A 27,616-nucleotide genomic window follows, 5' to 3' on the forward strand; every position below is an offset into this window, starting at 1 on the left:
TTCGGTTCGGGCGCAGCTAGGGAAGGCACGCAACAAAGAGTATGCATCTAATTATGCTATATGATTATGTGTAAATAATATGTTTCCTGGGTTAATGGTTGTTTCCGCATGATCTATGTATTTGTCATATGTATCATAACCTAACAGTGGTATCACGAGCCCCTTATTATTTTCATAATCTAAATTGCATGAACATGGTTAAATATTACAAATTTGCAAGAATTAAAAGGGGTGATTAATTTTCGTAATTGTTAATTAATTGCAAATTGCGTTTATTTAATTATATGTACGCAGTTTTTCGGCAGTTTCTTCATTACTCATCCGAATTGAGTGATTTTTGTGTCAATTCCGCATGTAAAAGGCATTCTAAAATTTTGACAAAAATAGTATTTTTCTGCCGAACCCAGAATTCTCAAATTCGAAGCCTAACTATGACTTTTCGAAGGTTTTAGTTTTTCGAATGCAAAATTTCGTAAATTTAAGATGTTAAATTAAATATTTGCGATTCCTGTTGATAAATCTTGAATTTTTGATTGACCTACTGCATATGTTTAACAAGTTTGAATGCCTAGTCTTGTTAATTATGCAATCTAATTTGTAATTATGATTAATTTGTTGAAAATTAGAATAATTTAGAATTAGTTTGATTTTCATAATTAATTGTAATTTAATTAGAAACCTATGATTAAAAACCACCATAAAAATTGTAAATTTACGATAAATTTTAAATTTTTATGACCTAGACTTGAATCCATATCAATCGGAAATCAATTGGATAATAAATTTTCGATTTTTTCGCCCTAAAATTATGAAATTAATAATATTTATTAATTTGTCATTAATTTTAAATATAAATTTTAAATTTTTATGCGATTCGTTCAAATAACTTGCACACATGAAGCAATGGACGCTTCGTGTTACCCTTAAGGGGTGTTGTATAATGCGGGCATGCGACGACGAGCAAGGGAGCTCGTCGCCCGTGCGGCACGAATGCAATGAGCAAGGGCGTAGTGCACGAGCACAAGGCAGCAGCCCTGCCTTGTGTCGTGTGCCACGAGCAATGAACGAATGGGCATGGGCGAAGGGCGAGCCAAGGCAGTCGCGTGTGGGCAGCAAGCGAGCTGCGCCACAACGCGCGCTGCCTCGCACAAGTGCGCGCAGCCTCGCGCGCAGCGAGCGCAAGCTCGCGTGCCACGAGCGCTGCGCCCAGCACTGCTCGCGCGCGCAGCGCGCGATGTCGCTCGCCCAGCGAGCGATGTCGCGCACCAGCAAGCGATGGCTCGCGCGCGCAGCGCGCGATGTCGCTCGCCAGCGAGCGATGTCGCGCACCAGCGAGCGATGGCTCGCGCGCGCAGCGCGCGATGTCGCTCGCCAGCGAGCGATGTCGCGCCCCAGCGAGCGATGGCTCGCGCGCTCAGCGAGCGAGCCAGCGCGCCCAGCGAGCGATCTCGCGCGCGCGCACTGCGAGCGATAGCTCGCGTGCGATGGGGCGCTGTGCGGAGGCTTGCGATAGGACAGCAGCAGCTATGCGACGAGCGCATGGGCTGCGCGCACATGGCCAGCAATGGCTGTGTGCGTGCGGCCCATGGGCGTGCAACGCGTAGGGTGTTTGCGTTACGATTAGATCGTTTTGAATGTTTAATTTGAAAATTTCAGTTCACATAATTTTAATTAATTTTAAAATTAATAATTTGAATTAATTTCTTGGATTTTAATTTTGAATATTATAATTATAATAAATGGAATTTATTCTAATTATTTTACTAAAATTAAAATCATGAATTAATTTAAATGCGACTGAAATTAAATTAAATTTTTGGATTCAATTATAAATTTATATGAGCTTTAAATTTTAATTAAATTTGTATGTTTCCGGTTAGACTAGAAATACAATTTTATGTTTAAAATTAGTAAAGCATATGAATTTATTGGTTTGAGTGGGAGCGCTTTTTAGTCATAAACTCTTGATTAGGTCTACAAATCCTTAAGGTTAAAACAACTCGATTAGAATTAATAAGGACTGAATAATTGGTAGATTATTGGTGACCTTGATTAATTGCTGCAAATGTTTACGTGATGCATAATGTGTTTTACTAACCAGCTATGTGGGCCATTCATGATAATGAATGGGTGAATGGTATATATTGTATATGTACTGTTTTGCAGGTTATGAAGTGACTAGTATGGCCCAAATAGGATAGAAAATATGGTCTGCGTACCATTAATTTGAATGTAATTGGTCTAAAGCACCAAAGTTATTTTTTAATTCAAAATGGTCTGCGTACCATCAAATAGTTGTAATTAGTTATAGCTTATCCTATTTGAAGAAAATGGTGCCTCCCACGGAGATTTTCAAGACGGACTTTGAAGTCAAAGCTTCAAGATGAAGTCGGGCCATACTAGATCACAAATATCTTATGCATGTTTTAAGTTATTTATTGTTTTAAATATGTCTTAAAATGCATGAGATCATAAGCTTGATTATGTTGCATGATTAAGGATTTTAGTTCACTTAAAATCTAACCAACATAGTAAGAGCCTTAAGTTCCAAACTTAAAAATTGAGTTAAAAGGTGCCATGCCAAAATATACACTTGCTTGGATATCCTTTACATCAATCTAGTAATAGTTTTCGCTCAGCGAGGTGTTACTTATTGGTCCTAAAGGGGCAAGGTACACAAATAATTGTGAGTACATGTTAGTTTTGGTGAAACTCAACGATATAAGTAAGGAGTCCTTTTATGTCGTGGCAAATTCGATAGGTTTACCTAATAAGTTCTTAGACGTACCTATCAACCAAGAGTAGTTTCTAGACTATTAGCAAAAGGCTTTTGCTTACCTAAAATGTTTTAGAATTGAGTCGACAAACTGTGCTTAATTCTTCAATGGTTTTAGGGTCTTGGAATCATTTTATTCACACCTGCCGGAACAATAAAATCGAATAAAATGCTAATAACTTGTTTGAATTGCATGGTTGCTTTAATTTCAAGTTATTATTCATGATAAATGTTTAGACTTTGCATGCTTCAATGTATGTTTTAATTATTGTTTATAATTAAATATCTTGCACTGCAATAAATCCTTTTAGAAAGGTAACAGTAAATTTCCTTGATTGGTAGTGAATCCAAGAACGATTCACGGAAATGAGAGAAAATGAGCAATTTAAAATGTACGTTTCTTATATCGACTTTTATGGTTGTTTTCGAATATCAAAATCGAATGGCAAACCAATTGGTGCTTGTGAATTCAAAATACACTGTAGTTTTGAGATCATAAAGCATTGAGTTTAATACGCTCAGCTTTACCAATGGTTAACAACCTAATATCTTTGTCCATTTAATTCTCGAATGAGTCTAGTCCCTAGACATTCGAATAGATCGATGCTTAGAGAACTTTAGAAGCTTCTGGTAAGATCATCTAGTTGAAACAAAAATATTCAGCATAAATTAAAATGGTAAAGAACCTTGTTGGTGACATTGGACATGTCTAACAAAGTATAAAAGTCAACGCTAAAGAATTCAATTCTTAAGACTATAAGAAAGGGTACAAGAAATAGGAAAACAAGGAACAAATGAAAGGAATTTACAATTCCGTTTCTACCTATAAGTTTATGTTTAAAGAGAAGTGACCTAGCAATCAAACTTCCTTGGTATCATATACCGCTTGAGGTTCTTACTTCGGTAATAACTCAAACAATGGAAGCTAGGATACACTAATGACCTACAAGTGGAAATTAAGCATGGCAATGCTACATTAGTTGTAGGGTCATCTAGTTTGTTTTTAAGTCCTTTCAAAGGCTGGAACTAAATGGCTATTTTGTTCCATAATCAACATACCTAAATTTCTGTTTTCAAACACAGAAAGACTCACATTCAAAAAAAAAACAAAAACAATGTTTGTTTGTTTATTTGAATGAAATGGTCAATTACAGGTTGAGTCAATATGCTTGATTAAAACAAACAACTCTTTAAAAAAACTTTACTAGGTTCAAATCAACCCCTTGATTTGAGTTCCACTAATCTTTGGCATTGTTACTTAGACTATATCAACAAGTTAACATTCAAAAGCTCTATTTTAATGGACTTTTGAAAGTTCATTGATTTCTAGATCAATTTAAGACAACTAGTCTTACTTGTTGAAAGTAACAAAAGATATGAACTATTGTTAGAACGCCTAGACAATAGAGTTCAAAGCTAAAGAAAGATTTTATGACTTTATTATTTCACATGGATTCGAGTGAATATAGGTTTATTTACTCAAATGTGATATAAGTTGAATCTGTTTGGCTAGTTCAAAGATTCAGAAGTATAAAATCCACTTGGCAAGAAATCATAAAGATCTAGGTTAGATCATGTTGATGATTACTTAAGACCAAATATGATCATCAATGGTTGTGTGTTGTAATTTCACAATCTAGGTCCATAAGATATGGCATATCTTAGTTGGAATAATCGAAGTCAATTAGTACTTGATTCGATCAATGATGGATCATAAAGACTTTTCCTATAATTTCTAAAACAAAATGCTCAACTACCACCAAACTAAACCAAATTCGTCAAAGCTATTGAAAAGTAATTTCAGGATATCTTTTCAATTATATATATCTAAAGAGTTGCTAAACTCAGTGGGAGCTTAGTGTTTGTTATTCAACAAACTAAGGCCCAAGTATAGATATATGTTTCATTGTGATTTATTCAAATGAGACACAAGGGTATTGTTTCTACCACGAATTTTTGAGAACATAATGTTTGTTTGCTCGAAATAATGTCCTTTTGGAGATTCGTTTCCAAAATGACAAGTGGGAGAAAATAGACCTCGAAAGTTTTCGAGGCGAACAACAAACATAAACGGACATTCCGGAGGCTTTTCGAAGTTCTTCAGAAAATCCGAACTTATTCTTTAAGGACTTTAGAAGTGGCTTTAAAGAATACACATCTCTTAGAAGACTTTACAAGTGCTTCAAGGAGAACAGAATATTCAAAGGACTTTCAAGTGGCTATTGATATTCTATTGTTTGATGTTCTATACCCAAGTAGGCATAGAATTCAAGTCACTGAAACTATGAGATCCTTCTATTAGATAGTGAAGAAACATAGAGATCAGGTCAATGAAACTATGAGATTCTTCTATTAAATAGTGAAGAAACCTACAACTTGCAGTCAAACTATTATCATGTAGATTAATGAGTTTGTGACTTGTAAGAAAGCTATGACGAAACCCAGATTCCCTAAAAGGTTAGAGGCCATATATAGACTCAAATGTTTTAAATGGTTAGAGGCCATAAAACATACTCAATGTTTTGATGACAAAATTGAAATTTTGTTGATTTGCAAGAATAGTTTCACACCTATTGGTTGCAAGTTTGTTTTAAGGATAAAAACCATCAAACATGAATTGTGTTCACACACAAAGCTAGATTAGTTGCTAAAAGTTACAAGCAAATTCACGATGTGGATTGTGTTGAAACCTCATGCAAAATCGTAATGCTTCAAGTCTATAATTCAAGCAATGATTGCATATTGGTAAATATGGCAATTGGATGACAAAAGTATTCCTCAATCAAATGTTGGAATAAACTATGTACATGGCATGTCATAGGATTTGTGGATCCAAATAAATGCTTGAAAAGGAAAGCTAGCTTATAAAATCTAAGTACAGATTTAAGCAAGCAATTGGGAATTGGAACTGTATTTTAAGTGAAGCTAATAAGCATTTTAGTTTCATAAAATATACATGATTCTTATAGATGTATAAGAAGTTTAGTGGGAGTACATAAAAAAACTTATTTGGTCCTATGTGTATCACACACATATCTCTCTATTGTGAAATAACATTCAAATGCTAATGACTTAGATTTGAAATTATTCATCAATGATGGACCAAGGCGAAACTTAGTGCATACTGGGTATTAAGATCTATTTACAAAGATCTTATATCAATGTTTTGGATTAAGTAATGGCATTTACTGAATCAAACACGAAAGTCTCCATTGGAGATATTCGACCCATGTGAATAAATCTAAGTAAAAGAATGTTTGAACTATGTATAAGCATTTACTAAGTTAACATCAAAGAATCTAATGAGATTCTTCACCTATATTATATGTCAAAGAATTTAGCTGGATTCAGTATCTACTGAAATTGAATGAGCTAAAGTTACATGAATAGAATTCAAATTGGGAATTATTCTGCAAAAGAATTTATCATGTATGATATAATATGAGGATCGCCAAAAACGTATCGTATGACTTTAGGCATGACGAACATATACCAATCTCTATTGATCTAAGTAAAGATCAACTAGATTGAGATCAAGAATACTTATGGTACTTGAAAAGGTACATAGGAATAGTTCTTGATTCAAGGAAATAAAGATACGCTAAATATTGATGCTACACGCATAAACACTGGCAAAGGATCAAGCAAGACCCTTTGGAGTTAACCATTGATAAGGACGAGCTATAGAGCATCGTGTTTTAAAATGGCAACATGGATTGGAGACCATGAGTTGTTGCGTGGGAAATTAAAATAATAATTTCTATGTTCTAAGATATAGTTGAGAGTATTCCACATATCTGTGAACTGCTTGGATAAGTAATTCCAAACAAAGCATCACTAGCAACCTATACAGTTGAAGTAAAAGTAATTATTGCCTAAGAAGCAATAAAACAGGGTTGTTTAAAGTTCTTCACTGAACTTGAGTAGATCACCTATCTGCTGGCTTGATGGTTCTTCATTGAAAAATGCGTAGAACCACTCTTGAAGCAAGAAAAACGTCTGCTATCTTGATGGTTCTTCATTGCAAAATGAGTAAAACCACCATCGAAGTAAGAAAGACTAGATCACATAATAAACAAACTCGAAAAGATCTTATCATCATATCTCGAAGAACATTCGATGAAAAGGATATTGAGATTGGCAAAGCATGATAACTAAACCTATGCAACAAGTGAGAAGCAACACTCACGTTGTAGCACTGGAAATCAAGCATAGCTTTGAATTCCATGAATTGTTTTAGAAGATGGGTTTAAGGCCCATGGTTATAAAACATTGGGGTTGAACATTTATCATATATGAAATGTATTTTCATATTCCATTTAATCTTGGTTTAGTATTAAATGATGAGTCCCTTCAAATTTGACGATGTATTCAAGATAGACTGTCAGGACCAGTCCTGTGACTAAGAAATGTCTATCAAGTGAACTTGAATGTCAAAGGTTGAAAATGGTCCCTAATCGGAGTTTTCTATAAAATTGGACGCATAGAAAACGTTAGACGATTAGAATGCAAGATGACTAGTAGTTCTGTTTCTTGAACTATGTGGACATGGCAATGTCATAATCATTTGCATAGATACTTACTTTGGGAAGACTAGTATCGGACAAGACCTATGAAACTTTACTGTAAGAGATGAAAGTCTGTCATAAGTAAATTTCATTAAAATTATTAGACACTAAATCCTCAATACCTGAGTGATTTGAGATTACTTGTTTGAGAACTGGTTGCTTTGACGTTGACCAACCGTCGCACCGTAAAAGGAGGCTATAAAGGCAACGCTCAGGTAATCACCTATCAAACGAAGTCTAATCTCAAGATCGCAAGATTGGGATTGTCCTCCCATAAATCGGGATGAGATGCTTAAAAATTGTACAAGGCCACTCGGAGAGCTAGAAACTGTGAAATGCATGGCCGTGCTCGGATGAATCATAGGCTATGATTATCTGTTTATTTGATCAGTTGAACTCTGAAACCGAGAAACACCTCTGGACATAATAAGGATGACAACTCTTACCTTATGTTCAAGAGCAAGCATCGAGCGACAAAGGAATTAGGAAATGCACACTTGTCCCTAAGGACAAGTGGGAGACTGAAGGAAATAATGCCCTTGGTCCAAGTATGCATTCTATGTTAAGTCTAATAAATGCGGTTCAGTATTAATTAACAAGTTAATAATTCAGTGAGATCAAGTGAGCTGAATGCCTAGCTAGAGGCCGCTTCAGTTCAAGTGGAATTAATGATATTAATCCACAGCTTACTCTTGACTGAACCCGTAGGGTCACACAAATAGTACGTAAACGGATCAAGTATTTAATGGCATTAAATACTCCATCTATGAATATTCGGAAACGACGGATCTTGGTTTCAGTGGGAGCTAAGATCGTCACAGGCAAGAAATGAATACTCCGGAAACGATGATATTGCCGGAAACGGAAATATGGATCGTATCGGAAATATGAATATTATCCAAGTCGTAGATGTTGCCGGAAACGGAAACATGGTACGTATCGGAAAATATTATTGGAAATGGAAATATTACCAGAATTGGAAATATTGCCGGAAACGGAAATATTGTCAGAATCGGAAATATTACCGGAATCGGAAAATAATTCCGGAAACGGAAATATTAAATATTTGTTCGAAACGGAAATTAATTCCGGAATCGGAAATATTAAATATTGTTCGTATCGGAAATAGATTCCGGAAATGGAAATTTAATCGGAAGCGTATCGTACGAATTAGCATCGGACGAGGCCTGCCGGACGAAGGCCCAGCACGAAGCCAGGCCATCGCCCAGCAAGCACGCACGCCACAGCCCAGCGCGCACAAGGCCGCGCATGCGTGGGCCGTGCTGCGCGGGCTGCTCGCACGCGCATGGGCAGCCCTTGTGGCTGCCGTGTGTGTGTGAGTTTCAGCTCATGCGAGATTCCTGAATCTGCAAGAGTCAGTGTATGATTAAATGTCTATTCCTATTGGATAAATTGATTAAGTAGAATTCATGTAGAATTCTAATTCCAATTAATTCGCATCCTACTAGGATTACGATTCCTTTTCCATAACTCTATAAATAAAGGCCTAGGGCTCATAATTTATACACAAGTTTTCAAGTATTCAAAAGTGAGTTTTTTGAGAGAAAATCAAACACACATCTTGCTCAAAAGTGCCGAATTTTCTGAGTACCTTAAGGGCGATTCTAGTTGGTCAATCTTAAGGCGGATCCGGACGTGCTGTGGACTTTCTACGGAGGGACGACACTTGGAGTCCTAAAAGACTTGTTCTTGTTCGGTTCGGGCGCAGCTAGGGAAGGCACGCAACAAAGAGTATGCATCTAATTATGCTATATGATTATGTGTAAATAATATGTTTCCTGGGTTAATGGTTGTTTCCGCATGATCTATGTATTTGTCATATGTATCATAACCTAACACCAAGGCCACAGAAACATTTTCAGTTTGAACAGCTATAGCCCGCTCAGCCTTAAGGGTACAAACAATGGTAGGGAAAGGATTATCAACATCAATTGGATTAGCAACTGGTTCTACTAGGGGATGAACTTTTCTAACCCACACATTATTCCGGCGACGATCTCCGCGAGAGCTTGCATTTCTTTTGAGAACGGCAGGCCCCTTCGTGTTAGGCACCTTCTTAGGCCTAGAACTGGAACGGGGAGGAACTTCCTTTCGCTTTCGATCAGGACGAGCTTTTACAGTCTTAATACCATGGTCGCGAGGATTAGCAGTATCACGGCTCTCATACTTAGCCCTACCTCGAGGTATCAAAAGCTCAGCCGGCTCTTCATTTCGAGCCTTAGTTCTCACAACCTTATCATCGGAACTCATCCACAACTTGTAGTTTTCCTAAAGACCCACAAAGCCATCTCTAGCCACGGTCCAACACGGGAGGCCACCATAATACTTAGCCCACGCTTGAACCCGTGCTTCGGAAAAAACCGCTACTTTAGGTGGTACCCTATCGGAAAACGGGATAGTCTGCCTTAAGCCGTACTGTCGCATGACTCGGTAAGGAAAGATGTAAATGGGCCGAGATAGCCCCAACAAAGAAACATAAACTAACGCCTCGGAACCCCCCGTCATATTAGTCAAACCCCACCACGGTACCACCCACTTAATAGAGCATATGCCATGAGTAAAATAGGAGGCCCACTCGGCCTCGTCCTGGCCTTGGTGCAAATACTTTCGGTTACCCAAGGCTATAGGGCGATAACGTTTAGGATCAGCAGGAGCTTCTAAAAGCCTAAGTCGTTCCATGAGCCAAATCTGCAAAAAACGGGTACGATTAGAATAATAATAATAAACGAAAGTCCTGCCTGGGGCGCACTTTCAACGCCCAGGACCAGGCGCCAGAAATTCCGACGCCCAGCTCTGGGCGCTGAAAATCAGCTCCAGGCAGGGGGCTGTCGAGGCAAATGAAAAAAGAAAAGAAAAAGAAAAAATAGGCGTATTACTTTGTGCGAATAAACGATCGATTACCTGCAGCAATAGGGGGCTCCCCTTAAAAATTTCAGACTTGACATCCTTTTTCAACTCATCCGCATTCAGTAAGGTCTCGGCAACAACCAACGGCATAATGGAATAGCAACTTTCCATCTGGCTGATCAAGGGGATCAACCTTATGTCACTGAACTCGCCATTGTTATTCGACAGTAAATAGTGGTTTAACAGGCAGAATACAAGTGCTCAAATGTTCAATTTCTGTTCGTTCATATTTTTACTAGGTCTAAAGTGATGTTTTACAAGCTTTGCCAAATTAACCTTATCACGCACAACGATCTCCGCGAGCATGTTAGCATCTAGTCCTAGGAAAGCCCTTATGGTTGTTTTACCCTCTTCAACAGTGCCAGGGGTAGCAGGAGTAGCATTGGTAGGATAACCAAGGATCGCGGCAAATTCATCGGGCAAAGGGCATACTTCATTGCCCCGAAAGACAAAAACATGGTGATCAGAATCCCAAAAGTCCAGGGCCGCATACAGAAAATTATAATCAATATTAATTTGTTGTAAGCCTAAGAATGCCTCTAAGTGGTATCCTTTCAACAAAGCCTTTTCTGTGGGATCAAGGGCTCTTAACCAGCGCCTAACAACTCGTTGGAGGGAGAAGGGAGGAATCGACATGGCAAGAGCAGGGAAAAATAAAAGCTAAGCAATCGCAAAAAAGAGGAAGATTGAGAGTGGTTAAAAACAAAGACGTGCTTAACCCCTATATATACAAGAAAGCATCGAGTTACATCCCAATCCCATTCGGAAACGCGCTAAAAAATCCGGGAACTACCAAAATAGAACTTCCAGCGCCCATGGCTGGGCGCCGAAATTTTTAACGCCTGGCCTGGGGCGCCGGAAATGTAGCCTAAGGTCCGGATCCTTCAAAACGCGGAGCAGGAAAGGACTTAAACCCGTGTTAGTAGACACGAGGCCCTGTTGTAATCAAGATCAAGTCCAAAGCACCTTTAGAGCCCGAATAGTGAAAACAAATGTTAAAGCTTGTTGAAACTTAGACTCATCTCAAGGAAAAAATATATGTGTACATTTTTCAAGGCAATATAGAAAAAATAAAAATCAAGGTCATTCTTCGAAACACAAAAACCAAAAAATCAAGTCGTTGGTTTCTCAAATTAAAAAGCGTTTATTTGTCAAAAAGGTCAATCCGGGCCGAAGTAAGCTCGACGTATTAATTATTGAAATGAAGCAAAACTTTGTCGCCCGGAAAATGAAGTCGCACTCCACGAGTTCATCAAAGTAGCATACCACTACAAAGATCGCTCGCACTTACGAGCACGATCCCAAACGCGATCAAGGACATTATAAAATGCGTATCCCCAAGGAATCTCTTTGACAAGAAATGACCACCAAGTACAAATGCTTGGGGGCTTAAAAGAAAATATATATTTCAAAAGAGAGTATGCAAAGTTAAAACAATATTCCTAGACTACGCTGTACGAAATCCCGTGTTTGGATAATCTCAAAAGATAAAACCGGATTACGACCTCAAGACAAAGGTCGCCGTTGATACTTATACATAGTCCCCTAACCAAGGACCCAGGTAGTGGCAGAATTGAGCCGTAAAGACTACCTCAAAACCATGAAAGATGATGACCACGAGACAACGGTCCGTCTAAGCACGTTGTCAACCCACATTCAGGTTGCAACTAAATACGAGCATCCCTCGAAAGAATTCGCTCTTACAAGAATGAATAAAAAGAAATTCTCAAAAGAAATCACAAGAACAAATGAAATAGGGACTTGCCCACCTCAATCGGGCAAGATCGCGGCACGCGAGTCCCAAATCGAAAAGACGAATTCAGGTTCGCTCACCTCCAGCGGGCGGAGCGTCCACCCTTAGCGGACAGGGCTCGCCCACCTTCAGCGGGCGGGGTCTGCGTCACTAACCGCGCAGGTCCTCAGTTTTCGACAATGAAAAGAAAATAAAATCTTCAAAACAAAAACAGGCTCGCCATCTTCAGCCGGCGGGGTCTACGTCACAAACCGCGTAGGTCCTTATTTTCAAAACATCAAAATAGATTCGTCCACTTCTGTTGGACGCGGCGTCCACCCTCAGCGGAAAGGCTTATTTTCAAAACATCGAAACAGATTCGTTTACTTCTATCGGACGGGGCGTCCACCCTCAGCGGACAGGCTCGCCCACCTTCAGCGGGCGGGGGCTGCAGCGATAACTTTTTCCGGTTTATCCTTTTCCAAAAATCAAAGGATGGTTTCCCTTTTCCAAAAATCAAAGGATGGTTTCCCTTTTCCAAAAATGAAAGGATTGGTTTTCCGTTTTTCCAAAAAGAACGATGTGCTGGATTTTCCTTCGTTTTACGTCCTATAAAAACAAGGGGGTTTTCTCGTTTAGCTAACCCTGAAAATGAGAATCTTTAAAACATTTTACCTCGTGATTGGGCTTGGCCAGGCCTAGTTACACTTTATAGCTTTGATTTCGAAACCATCTTAGATACGTCCAATGACAAAGTGAGGGAGTTTTTATACTATCAGTTAATAAATTCCAATGACACGTGAGGAATGTGTTAACACTTCAAGTGATGACCCTTAAGTCAAATGTTATCACTCGGGGGCTCGTGAGACCCTCGCAAAACATGTCACATACACCATGGCTTGTATGACACACTCCGTCTAGTACTTTGACCATCGTCTCATCTCGAGACTCAGTCAAAGTGGGGGCTAACTGTAGACACCTACTTTTGTCCATATTCCCGAAAGGGAAGGTTCGATGATGAGAACATAAATCTCCACTTGGCAACGCGTCTCCTATAAAATAACGAATCTCAATCACCCTTTCATTTCAGCCAAAACTGCTATTTATAGAAACCTGCTAAGAATAGTAACCATCGTAAAAGGTAGTTGTTAAAAGTGGCAAAGTCATAAAAGATAGAAACCTGTTAGAATTAGGTGTTGCACTCCGACATAAATCCTAAAAGAGATAGAATTTGCATTCCTGGTATAATTCGAAAATAAGAGTTACGTATTAATGAAATTTCTAACGACCCTAGAGTTCGTAACGGGCCTAGACGCATTCCGTCATAAGTTAATACACACCAAAAGACTCGGATAAATCTCAAAAGCTCTGTATTCTAAAAGTCCAAATCTGACAAAGAACTCGGCCCAGATCCCATTTTCAACGCCTGGATCTGGGCGCCGAAATCTTCGGCGCCCAGCCCTGGGCGCTGAAAATGCCTGGGGCCGTTTTACCTCCGGATTCTTTTTGGATTCGTATCTTAAAAATATATCTTTCCACACACCCTTTTCATATAAATACAGCCTAAAACCGACGTGAAGAAAACACACAATTTGATAACCTAAGTATTGACTCTAGCCTTAAGCCTAAGCCTCACGCTGCGAAATTGATCCGGCGTTCTATCGCAATGTGTCCCTCATATGATTTAATCGCTTTCATCACCCTTTTATAAAATTGTCAAACTATTAATTTGATTGATCTATCACGCCTAATAAGATAATACCTTGGACAATTGAATTATCATGCTAGGTACCTTAAATCAATCTAAATAAGATAATCACGATCGATTTAGTATTATGTGTTGCATATTGCTAAAATCAATTCAGAATAGTTTAATAGTTTAACGCATGTCCCTTCAATTATTTATGCTGAGCTAGTAAGGATAACCTGCCTCCGGAGTATTATCGATGAGCACTCCTCTCGGTAGCTACAGTCCCCCAAACTCTCAATCTCTTCCCTGCGGGTGTACGTTGAGCGATCCCCACACCAGGGATCACAAGGGAACCTATGGCCGTCGTGGTCGAACATAATTGCACTCCCTTTATGTCACGATAACCGGGTTTTGTCAGTTTTTCTCATTGTCGTTAAAAACTGAATGGCGACTCCTATATTACTAGTCGATTGGGTGTAAACTCACAGGAAATCCAATTACACTTGATCTGACGACGTCACGCCCACGAGGGTCGAGGTTATGCATTAGCCTCGTGCTTTTTCGACCCCCTCACATGCTCCAGGAGCCCAACCAAACCCACCTCATACTTCAGAATGAACCTTCTTACCCCATTCTGCTTTTGAAGAGAGTTGATGCTCCTGACATTCTAAGCTAACTCTCTACCCATTTTAATGTGAAGGGTCCTCCTGGCCTTCCTGAGTGACCACTCAAAATGAGCAGAAATATCCACTTCAGTATCCACATTATCATCTTACTGATGGACCAAGGATTGAAAATGATTAGCAGTATGAAGTGGTGCTTTATTAGAAGTTCTCACCCTGATTGGCCTCAAAGCTCTTTGAAATTCTTCCTGGTTTACTACTGGTTCAGTCACACTTAGTTTTTGTTTCTACACCCAGATTCTCCTTGGCCTACCCTTCCTGCACTCTGACTCTGAATGTCCCACCATCTTACAAAACTCACACACTACAAGCCTCCATTCATAGTGAACATCCACCGTAACCTGCTCATCCATGAATGTAATGCAATCAGGCAATTGATTCACAAGTACCTCCACCATCACTCTAGCAAATTGCAGCTTGTCTTTACATGATGTAGCTTGATCTCTTTTAATAGGCTTGCATACTTCACTAACTATCTTAAACAATGCCTTTTCTCCCTAATACTTGAAGTTCAGTTTTAGTTGTACCCAAATAGGAACAACTCTCACTTCTTCTTTCTCCATGTCCATGTCAACTAACCATGGTTTCATAATTAGGGGTTTGCTGTCAAAGAAGTAATGCCCTGGGCAACACCTTGTCTCTTGATTCCATTGTAGTGAATCGAATCAAAAACACTCCCTTCTTAGCCATAATCACCTTATCTACTTTCAAATTTCCCCAAATTCGTCTGATGAAACCCTCCATCATATCGATTGGTGGATAAGCCCCAATAATGTAGCACACAATAGAGGAATTCCTGAAATCATCTTCATCCTGTATATCTTCTATATCAATCTAACCTGGACTCATACAATTTATTTCACCGTTATCATAAGATTTATCAATAGGTTCATTATCATGAGATTTAGCAATAGTTTCATTATCATTTTCATCGTCAGCAACATTATCAAACTGCCGTAATATGGGTATAGAAATCGAGCCAACATCCAGATTAGAGCGAGCAATGCGATTGTTTACCTGACCAACTGTACCATGGATAACCTCCATGAACTCATTGAAGGAATGACGTAGTTCTGATCGAAGTTGAAGATGTTTCAACCCTGATTTTGGCGTCATCACCTCATTTTCCAAACTGAAATCCAGAGCTTCAACACCTAGTAATTCATCAATCTGGCGAGTTCGAAGCTAGTGCTTGTGAATTTGAAGACGACCCTCTTGGTTTCCCACTTCCATTGCCATGCTTATTACCTTTAGATTTGCTGCCATTTTTTCTTGCTATGGCTACGGTGCACGATAGGCTAAAGTGCACCGAGAGAAAACTTGGAGAGAAAGTGTCAAGGATTTGGACCCAACCTTCCAACCCCGGTGAAATATATTTGAAAATATATAAAAATAACTTAAAGTGACACATATTGCAATTAGCAATAATTATTCCACTTATAGTCCACATACTATTTTTCTTTTTGAAAAACCATAGCATAACTTTTACAAAGATTTAGATTTATCTTTGTGTTATCCTGCAATATTTTGTGTTACCCTTATTTCTAGTATAGTTTTAATTACAATAAATAAATATATTATGAAAGTAAATGATGATAAATTAAATAATACGACTAATGTAATAGGTTGATGGATCGGGTGGTGGGTTGGATGCACCTTCATCCATATCCGACCCACCAGTCATCCGATCCATCCATCATCCGTCAACCATCAGCTTATTTTTGGGTTTTAATCCATATAATCTGGATCGGGTGGATGAATATCCATCGGATTCGGTTTAAATTGCCAGCTCTAGGTCAGATTAAGAAAACGTTGATCATATTTTTTTATTTTTTTGTTTCTGATTTACTGTATTCTAACAAAATTATCTCGTGAAATTCTACTTCTTATTAGCTTTATTTCAACGTGTAGTATTCTAGTACCAATTTTTATATGATTTATACGAGTATGCGCGTAATTGGAATTATACTTCGTAATTGGTTAAACTTGTGGTTAAAGTCCAAATGAGTAGAAGGTAGAACTGTAGACCAAAAAGATAAAATAGGGATGGAGTATAAAACTTAATGTTTTATAAATGGGTTTTAATTTATTCCCCCCTACCTCCACTAAGAAATAAGCTTGTTCTACAATACGTAACAATTCATGACCAAATCCAGAGGAAAATAACCCCTAAATCTTTTAGTCGTCCATAGAAAAGACAAAGGGATATATTTAGTCAATTTCCCTATTTCAACTAACCAATAAAAAATAAATAAAATACACCATAATCAAACTAGACTAATACAGTATGTAGTTCTTGTTTTCTTATAAATTGGGTTATGCAATGTTGAATGTTTCCAAGTGTAAAACAATCTAAAATGGCAGCTACTAAAGGTTTCCCTCTTATCCTAGTTTTATCATCTTTGATAATAGGACTATCTCAGGGTCAGAGTACAATTCCAGTTGTGCCTGGTCTTTCCTACACATTTTATTCATCTAGTTGCCCAGGTTTGGATTTCATTATTAGAGGTCATCTTTGGCAAATTTTCCAGAGTGACCTAACCCAAGCTGCTGGTTTGCTCCGCCTTCATTTCCATGATTGCTTCGTTCAGGTATATATATCAATTTCTTTATTTAGTTTTGTTAATTGAAATATCACTAGTTATGTAAGCCTAGCTTTATACAACGTGTAACCGGTTATATATAAAAACTGTCATTACTCATTAGTTAATGATGTTATTAGTTAATGATGTCAAAATAATATTATTTCTGATAGAAAAATACCTAATGTATTTTATTATACCTAATGATAAAGGTCGCAACATGCGACCTTTAAGCCGTGTCACAATGATGACATGACATGCTTATGTGTCATTATTTAAATTGGAAACTAAAATATTTAACTTATATAATCTATTATACATGTTTCAAAAAAGGTAGGAAAATCTTAATATCTAATTGTTTCCTTCTTTATATAGACTACCTTATTTTCATATTTTCATAATAAAAATATTAATTTAATAGTAAAAATATTGTGACGACACATAGCCTACATGACGCTTATATGTAGCAATTAAACTGCGACACCTAAGATTGTGACAACTAAAAATTATCTCAACTTGCGACCTTTATGATCACCATTTATTATATTCTTATTCGATCTATTTTATGAAATAGAGAGTCTCACAATTCATTATCATATATGTGAGAAATAATAATACAGTTGACATAAGTAACAATATAAGCTTTTTGGTCAAGTTGTCCAATTAACGGGTGATTATGTTACTACGTCCACGGGATAATATACTTGAGAATCAGGTTAATTCGTAGATGATTATCGTTGACTTTTTTTTTAAAATTTCCAGGGATGTGATGGTTCAGTACTGCTGGATGGATCAGCTAGTGGTCCAAGTGAGAAGGAAGCACCTCCGAATTTGACCCTCAGGGCCCAAGCTTTTAAGATCATAAATGATCTACGTGCCCTTGTGCATCAACAATGTGGTCGAGTTGTCTCTTGTGCTGATATCACTGCGCTTGCTGCTCGTGAGTCAGTTTTTCTGGTAACTATTTAAACTCTTAGTGATTACACGCGATCACAACGTACTGTTTCGTTTTACATGATATATACCGTACCTAATGAATTAGATTTGCTCATTGCTAATCTTCGTTACTCATCATTTGGTAATGGAGTGAGTAACAAAATACTCTGGTCTCTGGATCAATGGTTACACCCTAGCTTTAAGTATACTCAAGTCAAGTGTATGTAACTAGTGTAACAACTTTCAAATAAAATTAGGTAATAAAACTAAACTAATGTAGGTGTATCGAAATATAATATTTTTAATCATTTACGCATTTATTATATTTAATTACCGAGTTTTACACTATCATACAAATGATCGAATAAATATTTGTTAGATTTAAGTTTCTTTTACAAAAGTTCTTATTTATAAATGGTATACAATAAATATTGTACACTGCATTAAAATTTACTCCGATATAGGTAAAAGTTATCTATTTTTTATGATAAAATTTTTCATTTTAATAAATGTGATTCTTTCAAAATAGTTAATATTGTATAAATTAATCATTTAACCTTTTAACATATGTATCTGTCAACTTTTTTTTCCACAATATATATAAAAGTTAATTAAAATAGAAGTATTAAAAGTTAAAACATGTATGTAAAACGTTTTGAATTTCTTTCGAAGGTGTGGTATGACTTTTTATTATTGAATTAATTTTATGGTAAAATAAAATACAGTATAATTATAAATGATGTAATGCACAAATGATTACCCTAACCATTGCAGATTTGTAGTTGATCATCTTTTACTTTTTGTTTTGTAGCTAGTCAATTTACAGATCGTGGTTATTAATTTCAAATAGGACATGACTAAAAACTTTATGACTCAATATTCAAAATCGTCAAACTGTGTTTAAGCAGTTGTTGAACTACGACTTTTAAAACAGATCTAGCTTTTAATATCATACTAGTTAGTTTGTACCCGTGCATTATTATCACGGGATATTTATAAAATTAAAAAGCAAATAAAAAACATTAATTTTAGTTTCATTCTTTATTTATATTATTATTTCAATTGACTAAAGTTTTAAATATTTTTCTTTTTTTGTTAGTATTTTTTTCCTCTTGTTGATAATTTAATTTCATACTTTGGTAGTTTCCTATTTGGTTCAGTAGGAAATTAAAGGTGATGATGCATGTGGAGTATTGTTGTTTGAGAATTGGGGTTTTGAAGACCTCTCATTTCTCACCACTCTACTTTAATAATATAGATATTTTGATTTTTGGGTATAATAATTTTGTTTGTATGGCATGGTAATTGATGTTAAAAAAGTTAGACAAGTATTAACCTTAGAATTTCAAAATTTGTAATATGAATTTCCAGGCCGGTGGACCATTCTACTGGGTTCCCTTAGGAAGAAGGGACGGTCTAAACTTTGCTACACTAAGCGATACATTAGCCAATCTACCACCTCCTTCTTTTAACACTGGGCAACTCCTTGATTCATTAGCCAACAAAAAATTGAATGCCACGGATCTCGTGGCCCTCTCAGGAGGACACACCATCGGAATTAGCCATTGCACATCTTTTACCGATAGACTCTACCCTACTCAAGACCCTACAATGGCCCAAACCTTTGCTAACAACCTTAAGGTCACTTGTCCAACTGCAACCACTAATGCCACTACCAATTTGGACATTCGTACTCCTAATGTTTTCGACAACAAGTACTATATTGACCTTATGAACCGCCAAGGCTTGTTCACTTCTGATCAAGATTTGTATACTGATTCAAGGACTAAGGATATTGTCACAAGCTTTGCCCTCAACCAGAATTTGTTCTTTCAGAAGTTCATCGATGCAATGGTTAAAATGGGCCAACTTAATGTATTGACCGGTACACAAGGGGAAATTCGCGCCAATTGCTCCGTAAGGAATGCTAATAGTAATCTACATCTCAAGTCTGTAGTGGAAATCGATCAAGAACAACAAACATTGTCACAGTTTTAAGAACGTACTTGTTCTTGAATTTTTAATTAAGTGGATCGGATCGAGTTCTACATTTTATGAATGTTTCATGTTTATGCGTAAGGATGTTTATTGTATGTGTGTTTTTATTTCTATGAATTATTATTGAATAAGATGGATTCTAATATCAATGAATTTCCATGTATTATAGGGCCAATACTACTTATGGTATACCTTTATTCTGCCCTATATCTAATTTGTACTAAGTGTTGCATATTGTTTCCATATATATGCTTGTGGTCGTTGTGGAACTATATTGTACAGTCGAGGGATGATGAGTCCTTTGAACAAATGGTGTTTAACAGGAATGCATTTGTATGTATATTTGTAAACAAAATCAATATCCATTACCATGTGAATGCTAGTTCAATCCAAATCGTCGCATTTTCTTTATAATTTTGTTTACGATTATCCATTACTACTTGGGGGTGCAGTGCGCGTGCCTCGCAAATTTGATGGTGCAGGCGTGTGCACCGTGCTCTAGGTGCACCGGAAATAAAACTACATAAAAAACACATAAAACGCGCGTGTTTCATTAAAATCCGGGAACAAAAGAACATTTTTCTTGAACAAAAGAACATTAAAGGCTCTTTTCTTTTCAGCTCTGTTTTTCGCGTTTTTTATTCGATTTGCTTTCTTCTTGTGATATATATTCTTCTAGATTTTATGTTTTGAACTCAAATTGTGAAGAGGAGAGAGAAAGTATGAACTAGGTTTTCTAAAATGGTTCTTAGAGAGAGAAAGTAGTGAAAATTCCCAAAAATTCGTTGATTTTTCTACTTCAACATCAAATTAAATAGATTATTTTTCTTCAAATCTGAATTCTGCAACTGATAATCAGATTTTGGGAGGTAATTTTTCAATTTTGAAATAACAAATTCTATGTTTTGATGATTTTGATTTTGTAATAATCGTGCATGTGTTTGATTATTTTGATGACTTTGTTTTTGTAATAATCGAATTTTGAAGGTTTTGATGATTTTAATGAATCAAATTATGTAACAACACGTTAATTTCGTTGAAATCGCTGATTTTGAAGATTTTTATTATATAATTACAATTTTTTTTTCCAGAAAAGAACAGTTTTACTTATTAAAAGAACATATGCTCGTATTAAAAGAACAGTTTTACTTATTAAAAGAACATATGCTCGTATTAAAAGAACAGTTTCTTTATGCTCTTATTAAAAGAACAGTTTCATTATAGTAGAAAAATAGACCATTTGCGTTTCATAATTTGTTCTTTCATTCTATTGTGTTCTTTTTTTTTTTTTTCAATTTCATTTGCGTTTCATAACTTGTTCTTTTTATTTTATTGTGTTATTTTTCTTCTTACTTTTTATTTATCCTTTGTTCTTTTGATTGCGTTCTTTTTCTTGGTTTTATACATGTTAACCTATTATTTTTTTCAGATATTATGAATAATGTGCTTGATAATTCATAACAGAATGATGAAAATGATGATTCCGAATCATATATTATTGTTGGACAAGGTACTTGACTTGTTCTTTTAGTCTCTCTATTTGTTCTTTTAGTCTTTTCATTTGTTATTTTTATAATATTCTGTTAAAAGAACAAAATAAAAACACGTGCATAGTTCTCATTATGCACTCTTAAGAATTTTTCCTTTCTCCTTCTCTGTTATTCTTAGATTCTACTTCCTATTTTTTCATTTTCTATTTTTCAACAACTATATATATAATAATTGTACTTATGAATCATAACCATTAGTCATTTTAGAAATACATTTTAGAGAGAGAAAGAGGAGAGGATTTATATTCTCTCAACATAAGAGAGATTTTTTGAGAGAGAAAGAGTGAGATGGTGAGTGAAAGAGTAAAAAAAAAAAATTCTCCTTATTCTCTCTCTAAAACTCCTTCTGAATGTTTCTCCTTTGTTCAAAATGAGTGAATTAAGAAAAACACTAGTTCAATTTGGCTAATTTTCGAAGCAAGAGCATATCTGGAGAGCGTGATATTTTCCGAGGATTGAGATCAGTTTTTGAAGATTTATTAAAAGATATTGATGCTCCTAATAAATGTTGATCAAGTGTTTAAGGTACGTTTCCTTGTTCTTTCCTCTAATGTTCTTTTCAAATTGTAATGTTCTTTTCACAACTTACTTTTACTGTGGCATCAACATAGTTTGTTATTTTAAATCAACATAGTTTGTTCTTTTATATCAACGTACATAGATTGTTAAAAAAAGAACATATAATGGTTTGAAAAGAACACATAACACTTAAAAAAGAACATAGTCTGATTCGTGGTAAAAGAACAAAAATACTTTAAAAAAAATATAGATTTAGTTTTAAGTGCATCAAAAAATCGTCGTTTCGTCTTTTTTTAATTAGAACATAAAATCGTTTGAATAGAACAAATAACAATAAAAGAACATAGAGCTGTTGTGTTGGATAAGAACAAAAATACATTTAAATAAAAATATAGATCTAGTTTTAAGTGCATCAAAATATCGTCGTTTTTGTCTTTTTAATTAGAACACTAAGTGGTTTGAAAAGAACAAATACAACTAATAAAAGAACATAGATTTGTTGTTCTTTTTTTTTGCTAAGCAAGTGAGAGATAATATTAATGATCAAACAAGATTACAACTTAAGCTAACTCCAAGCAATAAGAACCAACTAGGTTGGACCCTATCAACAAGAAGCAGCAGAAAACAAGCTATACAAAACTGCCCCCAACTACAGCTATACTCACAAAGACATAAACCAATTACTATCCTTTCTACTGATACTCTTAGGCAAAACAGTTTGAATTCCCCCTCTCACCACTTGCTTCAACTTAGACACTGTGTGATTCACAGTAGGAACACAATTCTCCCAAAAGCTATTATTCCTACATTTCCAAATCAGATACACTGCTGCTACTATGGCTGTATAACAGACCTGTTTTCTGAACTTGGACATTATGCTATGCCCAACTTGTCTAACCAGCTGAGTCAAAGTGCTGCTCACAAAAGAAACACCTAGCCAATCTTTAACTGCTCTGAGGCATTCTGCACTGTAAAATGCACTGAAAAAACAAATGTTGATGGGTTTCATCACCCTGATCACAAATCAAACAATTAGCAGATTGACTGACTCCAATTCTGGCCAACTTTGAAGTGGTCTGCAGTCTTGATTGTATGGCTAACCAGCCAATAAATCTGTGCTTGGGAATATTCAATCTGTTCCACACCATCTTGTCCCAGTGCACTCTAGGTTTAGTCCCAACTAATTTCTCATAAACCTGTTTCACAAAGTAAACAGACATAGCCTCAAAATCTGGTTGAGTGTAAAACTGTTTCAGTTGTTCTTTTGTCTTACAAATTTGCTTCCAATACCAACTTGCAGAAACAGGAGCTTGATACTCTCACCAATCCCCATCTTTGAGATACACAGAAGTGATCCATTTGATCCACACATTATCTTGTTTGGTAACTATTGCCCAAACATATTTACCCATTGCTGCAATGTTCGATAGAAGGATATCTCTAAACCCCAAACCACCAGCTTGCTTCCCACAACAAGTGTTCTCCCAGGCAATATTGCTAGGTTTCTGACTATAAGCTTGGCCACTCCACAGGAATGCCCTACAAATCTTAACAATTTCCTGCAACACACTCTTTGGCAACACATAAATCTGAGCCCAGTAAATGTGCAAACTCAGTAGTACAGAATTGATCAATTGCATTCTTGCTGAATAAGAGAGATTTTTGGAACTCCATGTCTTGATTCTGGCTATGATTTTATCCACTAAATGGCTACACTGTGCAACCGAAATCTTTTTAGAACATATTGGAACACCCAGATACTTAAAGGGAAGCATACTTCTGGCAAAACCAGAAACATCTACTACTCTCTGAACATCTCTTTCTGGCATACCATAACAGTAAATAGAAGACTTCCTTTGGTTAGCTTTAAGACCAGAAGAATTGGAGAACAGCTTAAAAGCTTGTAAAAGTAACAAGATAGAAGGATAATCACCCTTACAACAGAGAATCAGATCATCAGCAAAGCACACGTGAGTGAGTTTAATCTCCTTACACCTGGGATGGAAGCTGAAAGAAGGCAAAGCACACATTCTATGCAAGATTCTGGACAGATATTCCATACAAATGACAAATAAGAGGGGGGAGATAGGATCACCTTGCCTCAAACCTCTCTTGGACTTAAAAAAGCCATGCATAGAGCCATTAAACATCAGAGAAAACATTGGGGTAGAAACACATTGCATAACAAGATCCACAAACTGTTGGGTGAACTCCAAATATTCTAACATTTCCTGGAGAAACTGCCAGTCTACAGTATCATATGCATTTTACAAATCAATTTTCATGAGACAGCTAGGCTTCACACCCTTCCTTCCATATGCCTCATCAAGTCTTGAACCACCATGATGTTATGCACTATGAATCTACCATGAACAAATCCACCTTGGTTTTCAAGAATAAGATCAGGCAGCACCTGTCTAAGCCTCCCACACAAAACCTTTGTGATACATTTATACAAAGTAATACAGCAAGAAATAGGCCTGAATTCACTCACATCTTTAGGACATTTGGTTTTAGGAATTAAGGTGATGACTGTATGATTCAGCTCTTTCAAAATTCTACCATGTTGCAGCATATCTAAAACAGCTTCTACAACTTCATTTCCAACAATATGCCATGAATCCTTGTAGAAATGAGAACCAAACCCATCTGGGCTAGGGGCTTTGGCACCTGGAATAGAGAAAAGAGCAGCTTTAACTTCCTCTGCAATATAAGGGGAATTAAGAATTGCTTTGTGATGAGTTTGACAAACAGGACCTAGCTGCACCACTTGTTTGATAACTGGAGTTCTAGATTCATGCTGACTCCCCAATAACTTCTTATAATAATCCAGAAAAGCACCAGAAACCTCAACAGGATTATCCCTCCACACACCATCCATATCATGGATGCTATAGATTTGATTTTTCACATTTCTACTTCTGATGCTCTGATGGAACAAAGCAGTGTTTTCATCACCATCCCTCAACCATGCCATCTTTGCTTTTTGGCTCAAAAACTCCAAATAGATTTTGTGTTTAACTCTATACTCCTGAATGGCTCTTAATTCTGCATCAGCTAATTCCATATTAGTGGGATTCTTATGCATAGCTTCCTGAGCCTCAATTAGCTCATGATAAGCTTTCAAATCAGCAGCTTGAACATCAGAAAAACCAGTTTTATTCAGCTCTTTGAGGGCCAGCTTAACTCTCTTCAATTTACTAGCTACAATGAACATTTTGCTCCCTCTAATCTGGGTGTTCCAGGCTGACTGAACAGTTTCAGTAAAAACAGGAGAGGCTTTCCACATGGTAAAATACTTGAAAGGTTTCTTTCCCCCATCAGCTCTAGGATATACAGTGAGAAGACCAGGTGAGTGATCAAATTGTCCTTCAGGTAAGAAGAAAACTTCAGCTTCAGGATAGCTCTCTTGCCATGCCTGATTAGCTAATATTCTATCAATCTTTGAGAACACTCTCTTATCACCTTGTTGCTTATTGTTCCAAGTAAACAAATTACCAACACACTTTAGATCTTCCATACCACAAGTGTGCATACAACTACAAATATCCAAAATTTCACTCTGTCTCACAGGAGCACCAATCCTTTCCTCAGTGGCCATTACACAGTTGAAATCACCACACAAAATCCAAGGATCAGACACATTCAGCAATCTTAAATCTCTCCATAATTCTTGCCACAGAACAGGATCATTATGAGCATAAATGAATGTGCAATAAAAACTAATCATACCACTAATAGGAGTGACATGACAGTGCAAAAACTGACTAGAAGCAGCAACAATATTAACATTAAAGCTCCCAGCCTTCCAAGCAACTACAATTCTACCACCAGCATGATAACTAGCATTACTAGTAAAACACCATTGTGCAAAAACTTTTTGATAAAGCTTACCCAAATTGGACAGCTTCACCTTGTGCTCCAGAAGTCCTATCAATCCCACCTCAAATTTCTGAATGAAATGTTTAACTGCATTCTGTTTGTGAAGTGAGTTGAGACCTCTGACATTCCAAGCAGCTACTCTATCCATTAGGGTGAGAAGGGTCCCCCCTTCCAGTAGTTACATCCCTTTGTTCAACACAGTTGTTTTCATCACCATCAATACTTGAATCTCCAATTAATCTGGTGTCCAAGATCTGAAACACATTAGATGTTCTAACTGGACTTCTTGGAGATGTTCTCACCCTTATAGGTCTTAATGATCTCTGAAACCCTTCTGGATCCATCACTGGACTTGTTGGTTTCTCAATAGGGGCTGCCTGAACTTGCTTAGATTTCTGCACCCACACTCTCTTAGACTTACCCTGCCTACAATCCTCCTGCAAATGACCAATCATCTTGCATTTTGAACACCTTGTAGGTTCCTTTCATAGTACACTCCTACCCTCACCATCATTCCATTCTCATCCCTAAAAGAAATCCATTCTGGAAACTCCTGTGACAATGGGACATCCACCAATATTCTGGCAAATTGGATTTTATCCCTATTGATTGTAGCTTGATCCCTCTTAATGGGTTTCCCTAGCTGGCATACAATTTTGAACAGAGCTTTTTCTCCCCAGTATTTGAAGTTAAGTTTCAATTGTAACCAGATAGGCACAGATTTCACATCCTCCTTATCCATGTCCATATCAGAACTCCATGGTTTCATAATGAGTGGTTTGTTGTCAAAGAAAAAATGTCCAGATAAGACCTTATCCCTAGCATCCATGGTTAAGAATCTAACCAGAAAAATACCCCTCTTCACCATAACCACCTTGTCAACCTTCAAATGCTTCCAGATACGCCTAATGAATCCCTCCATAACATTAATAAGAGGATTAGCACCCACAACATAGCAGACTACAGATGACATCCAAAAATCAACCTCTTCTTGAATATCATCCAAATCAATTTCAACTGGACTATTAGGGGAATTAATCGAACCAATCACATCATCAGGATCATTCGCATTCACAGTATTAGTATTATTCGCATTATCATTATCAGCCTCTGTATGAACTGAATCATCAATAGAGCTAGCATCAACCAAAGTTTCATCAAGAAGAATAGGGATTGTACCTACATCCAAGTTGCTTCTGGATTGTAATCGGCTCGCACTACCATTAGAATGTATTGCCTGCAGATAATCATTGAAAGAATGCCGCAATTCAGAGCGAAGTTGGAGATGTTGTAAACTCGACTTCGGCGTCAACACTTCATTCTCAGTACCAAAATCAATAGCTTCCACCCCAAGAACTTCTTCCAAAGAGCGAGTTTTCAGAGCTTGAGAATCAGATGATGGTCCTCGAGGTTTCGACTTGCCATTTCCATGCTTGTTTCCCTGATTTTTCGAACCAGACTTTCTTGCCATGGCGAAGGTGCACGATAAGCTATCATGCGCCCGAGAGAAACTTGGAGAGAAAGTCAGGGAAACTTATTTTACCATAGAGTTGTTGTTCTTTTTGTCCCTTTCATTCTATTAATTTGTTTGATAAGGAAAAAGAAAATGTTGTTCTTTTTCATGTGTTTTGTTCTATTGTTCTTTGTTTTTTTGTCTTTTTAAAAAAAAAATTGAGTTTTTGTTATTTTATTTTTCTTTTGATTTTGTTCTTTTTTTAACGATTTTGTGTTTTTTTTAACTTTTTTACTGTTTTTTAATTTTTTATAATATT

At 36.7% G+C, this 27,616-nt stretch overlaps 1 protein-coding gene across 1 annotated transcript; it reads left to right on the plus strand.

Annotated features, from left to right (window-relative positions):
- Positions 1 to 16,705: 16,705 nt before the first annotated feature.
- LOC110785280 (peroxidase 12) lies at positions 16,706 to 20,100 on the plus strand. The gene is made up of 3 exons (XM_021989723.2): positions 16,706 to 16,968; positions 17,722 to 17,916; positions 19,267 to 20,100. The coding sequence occupies exons 1-3, from the start codon at positions 16,708 to 16,710 to the stop codon at positions 19,891 to 19,893; spliced, it is 1,083 nt and encodes a 360-aa protein (XP_021845415.1). The 5' UTR covers positions 16,706 to 16,707; the 3' UTR covers positions 19,894 to 20,100.
- Positions 20,101 to 27,616: the final 7,516 nt, after the last annotated feature.

The sequence above is a fragment of the Spinacia oleracea genome, chromosome 4 (assembly GCF_020520425.1).
Source record: "Spinacia oleracea cultivar Varoflay chromosome 4, BTI_SOV_V1, whole genome shotgun sequence".
NCBI classification, from domain to species: Eukaryota; Viridiplantae; Streptophyta; class Magnoliopsida; order Caryophyllales; family Amaranthaceae; genus Spinacia; species Spinacia oleracea.

Excerpts from the sequence above, each read along its gene's own strand:
- LOC110785280 (XM_021989723.2), top strand. The coding sequence starts at position 16,708 with ATGTTTCCAAGTGTAAAACAATCTAAAATGGCAGCTACTAAAGGTTTC. Across the intron at positions 16,969-17,721 it reads TCCATGATTGCTTCGTTCAG|GGATGTGATGGTTCAGTACT; the intron begins GTATATATATCA and ends TAAAATTTCCAG. Across the intron at positions 17,917-19,266 it reads CTCGTGAGTCAGTTTTTCTG|GCCGGTGGACCATTCTACTG; the intron begins GTAACTATTTAA and ends ATGAATTTCCAG.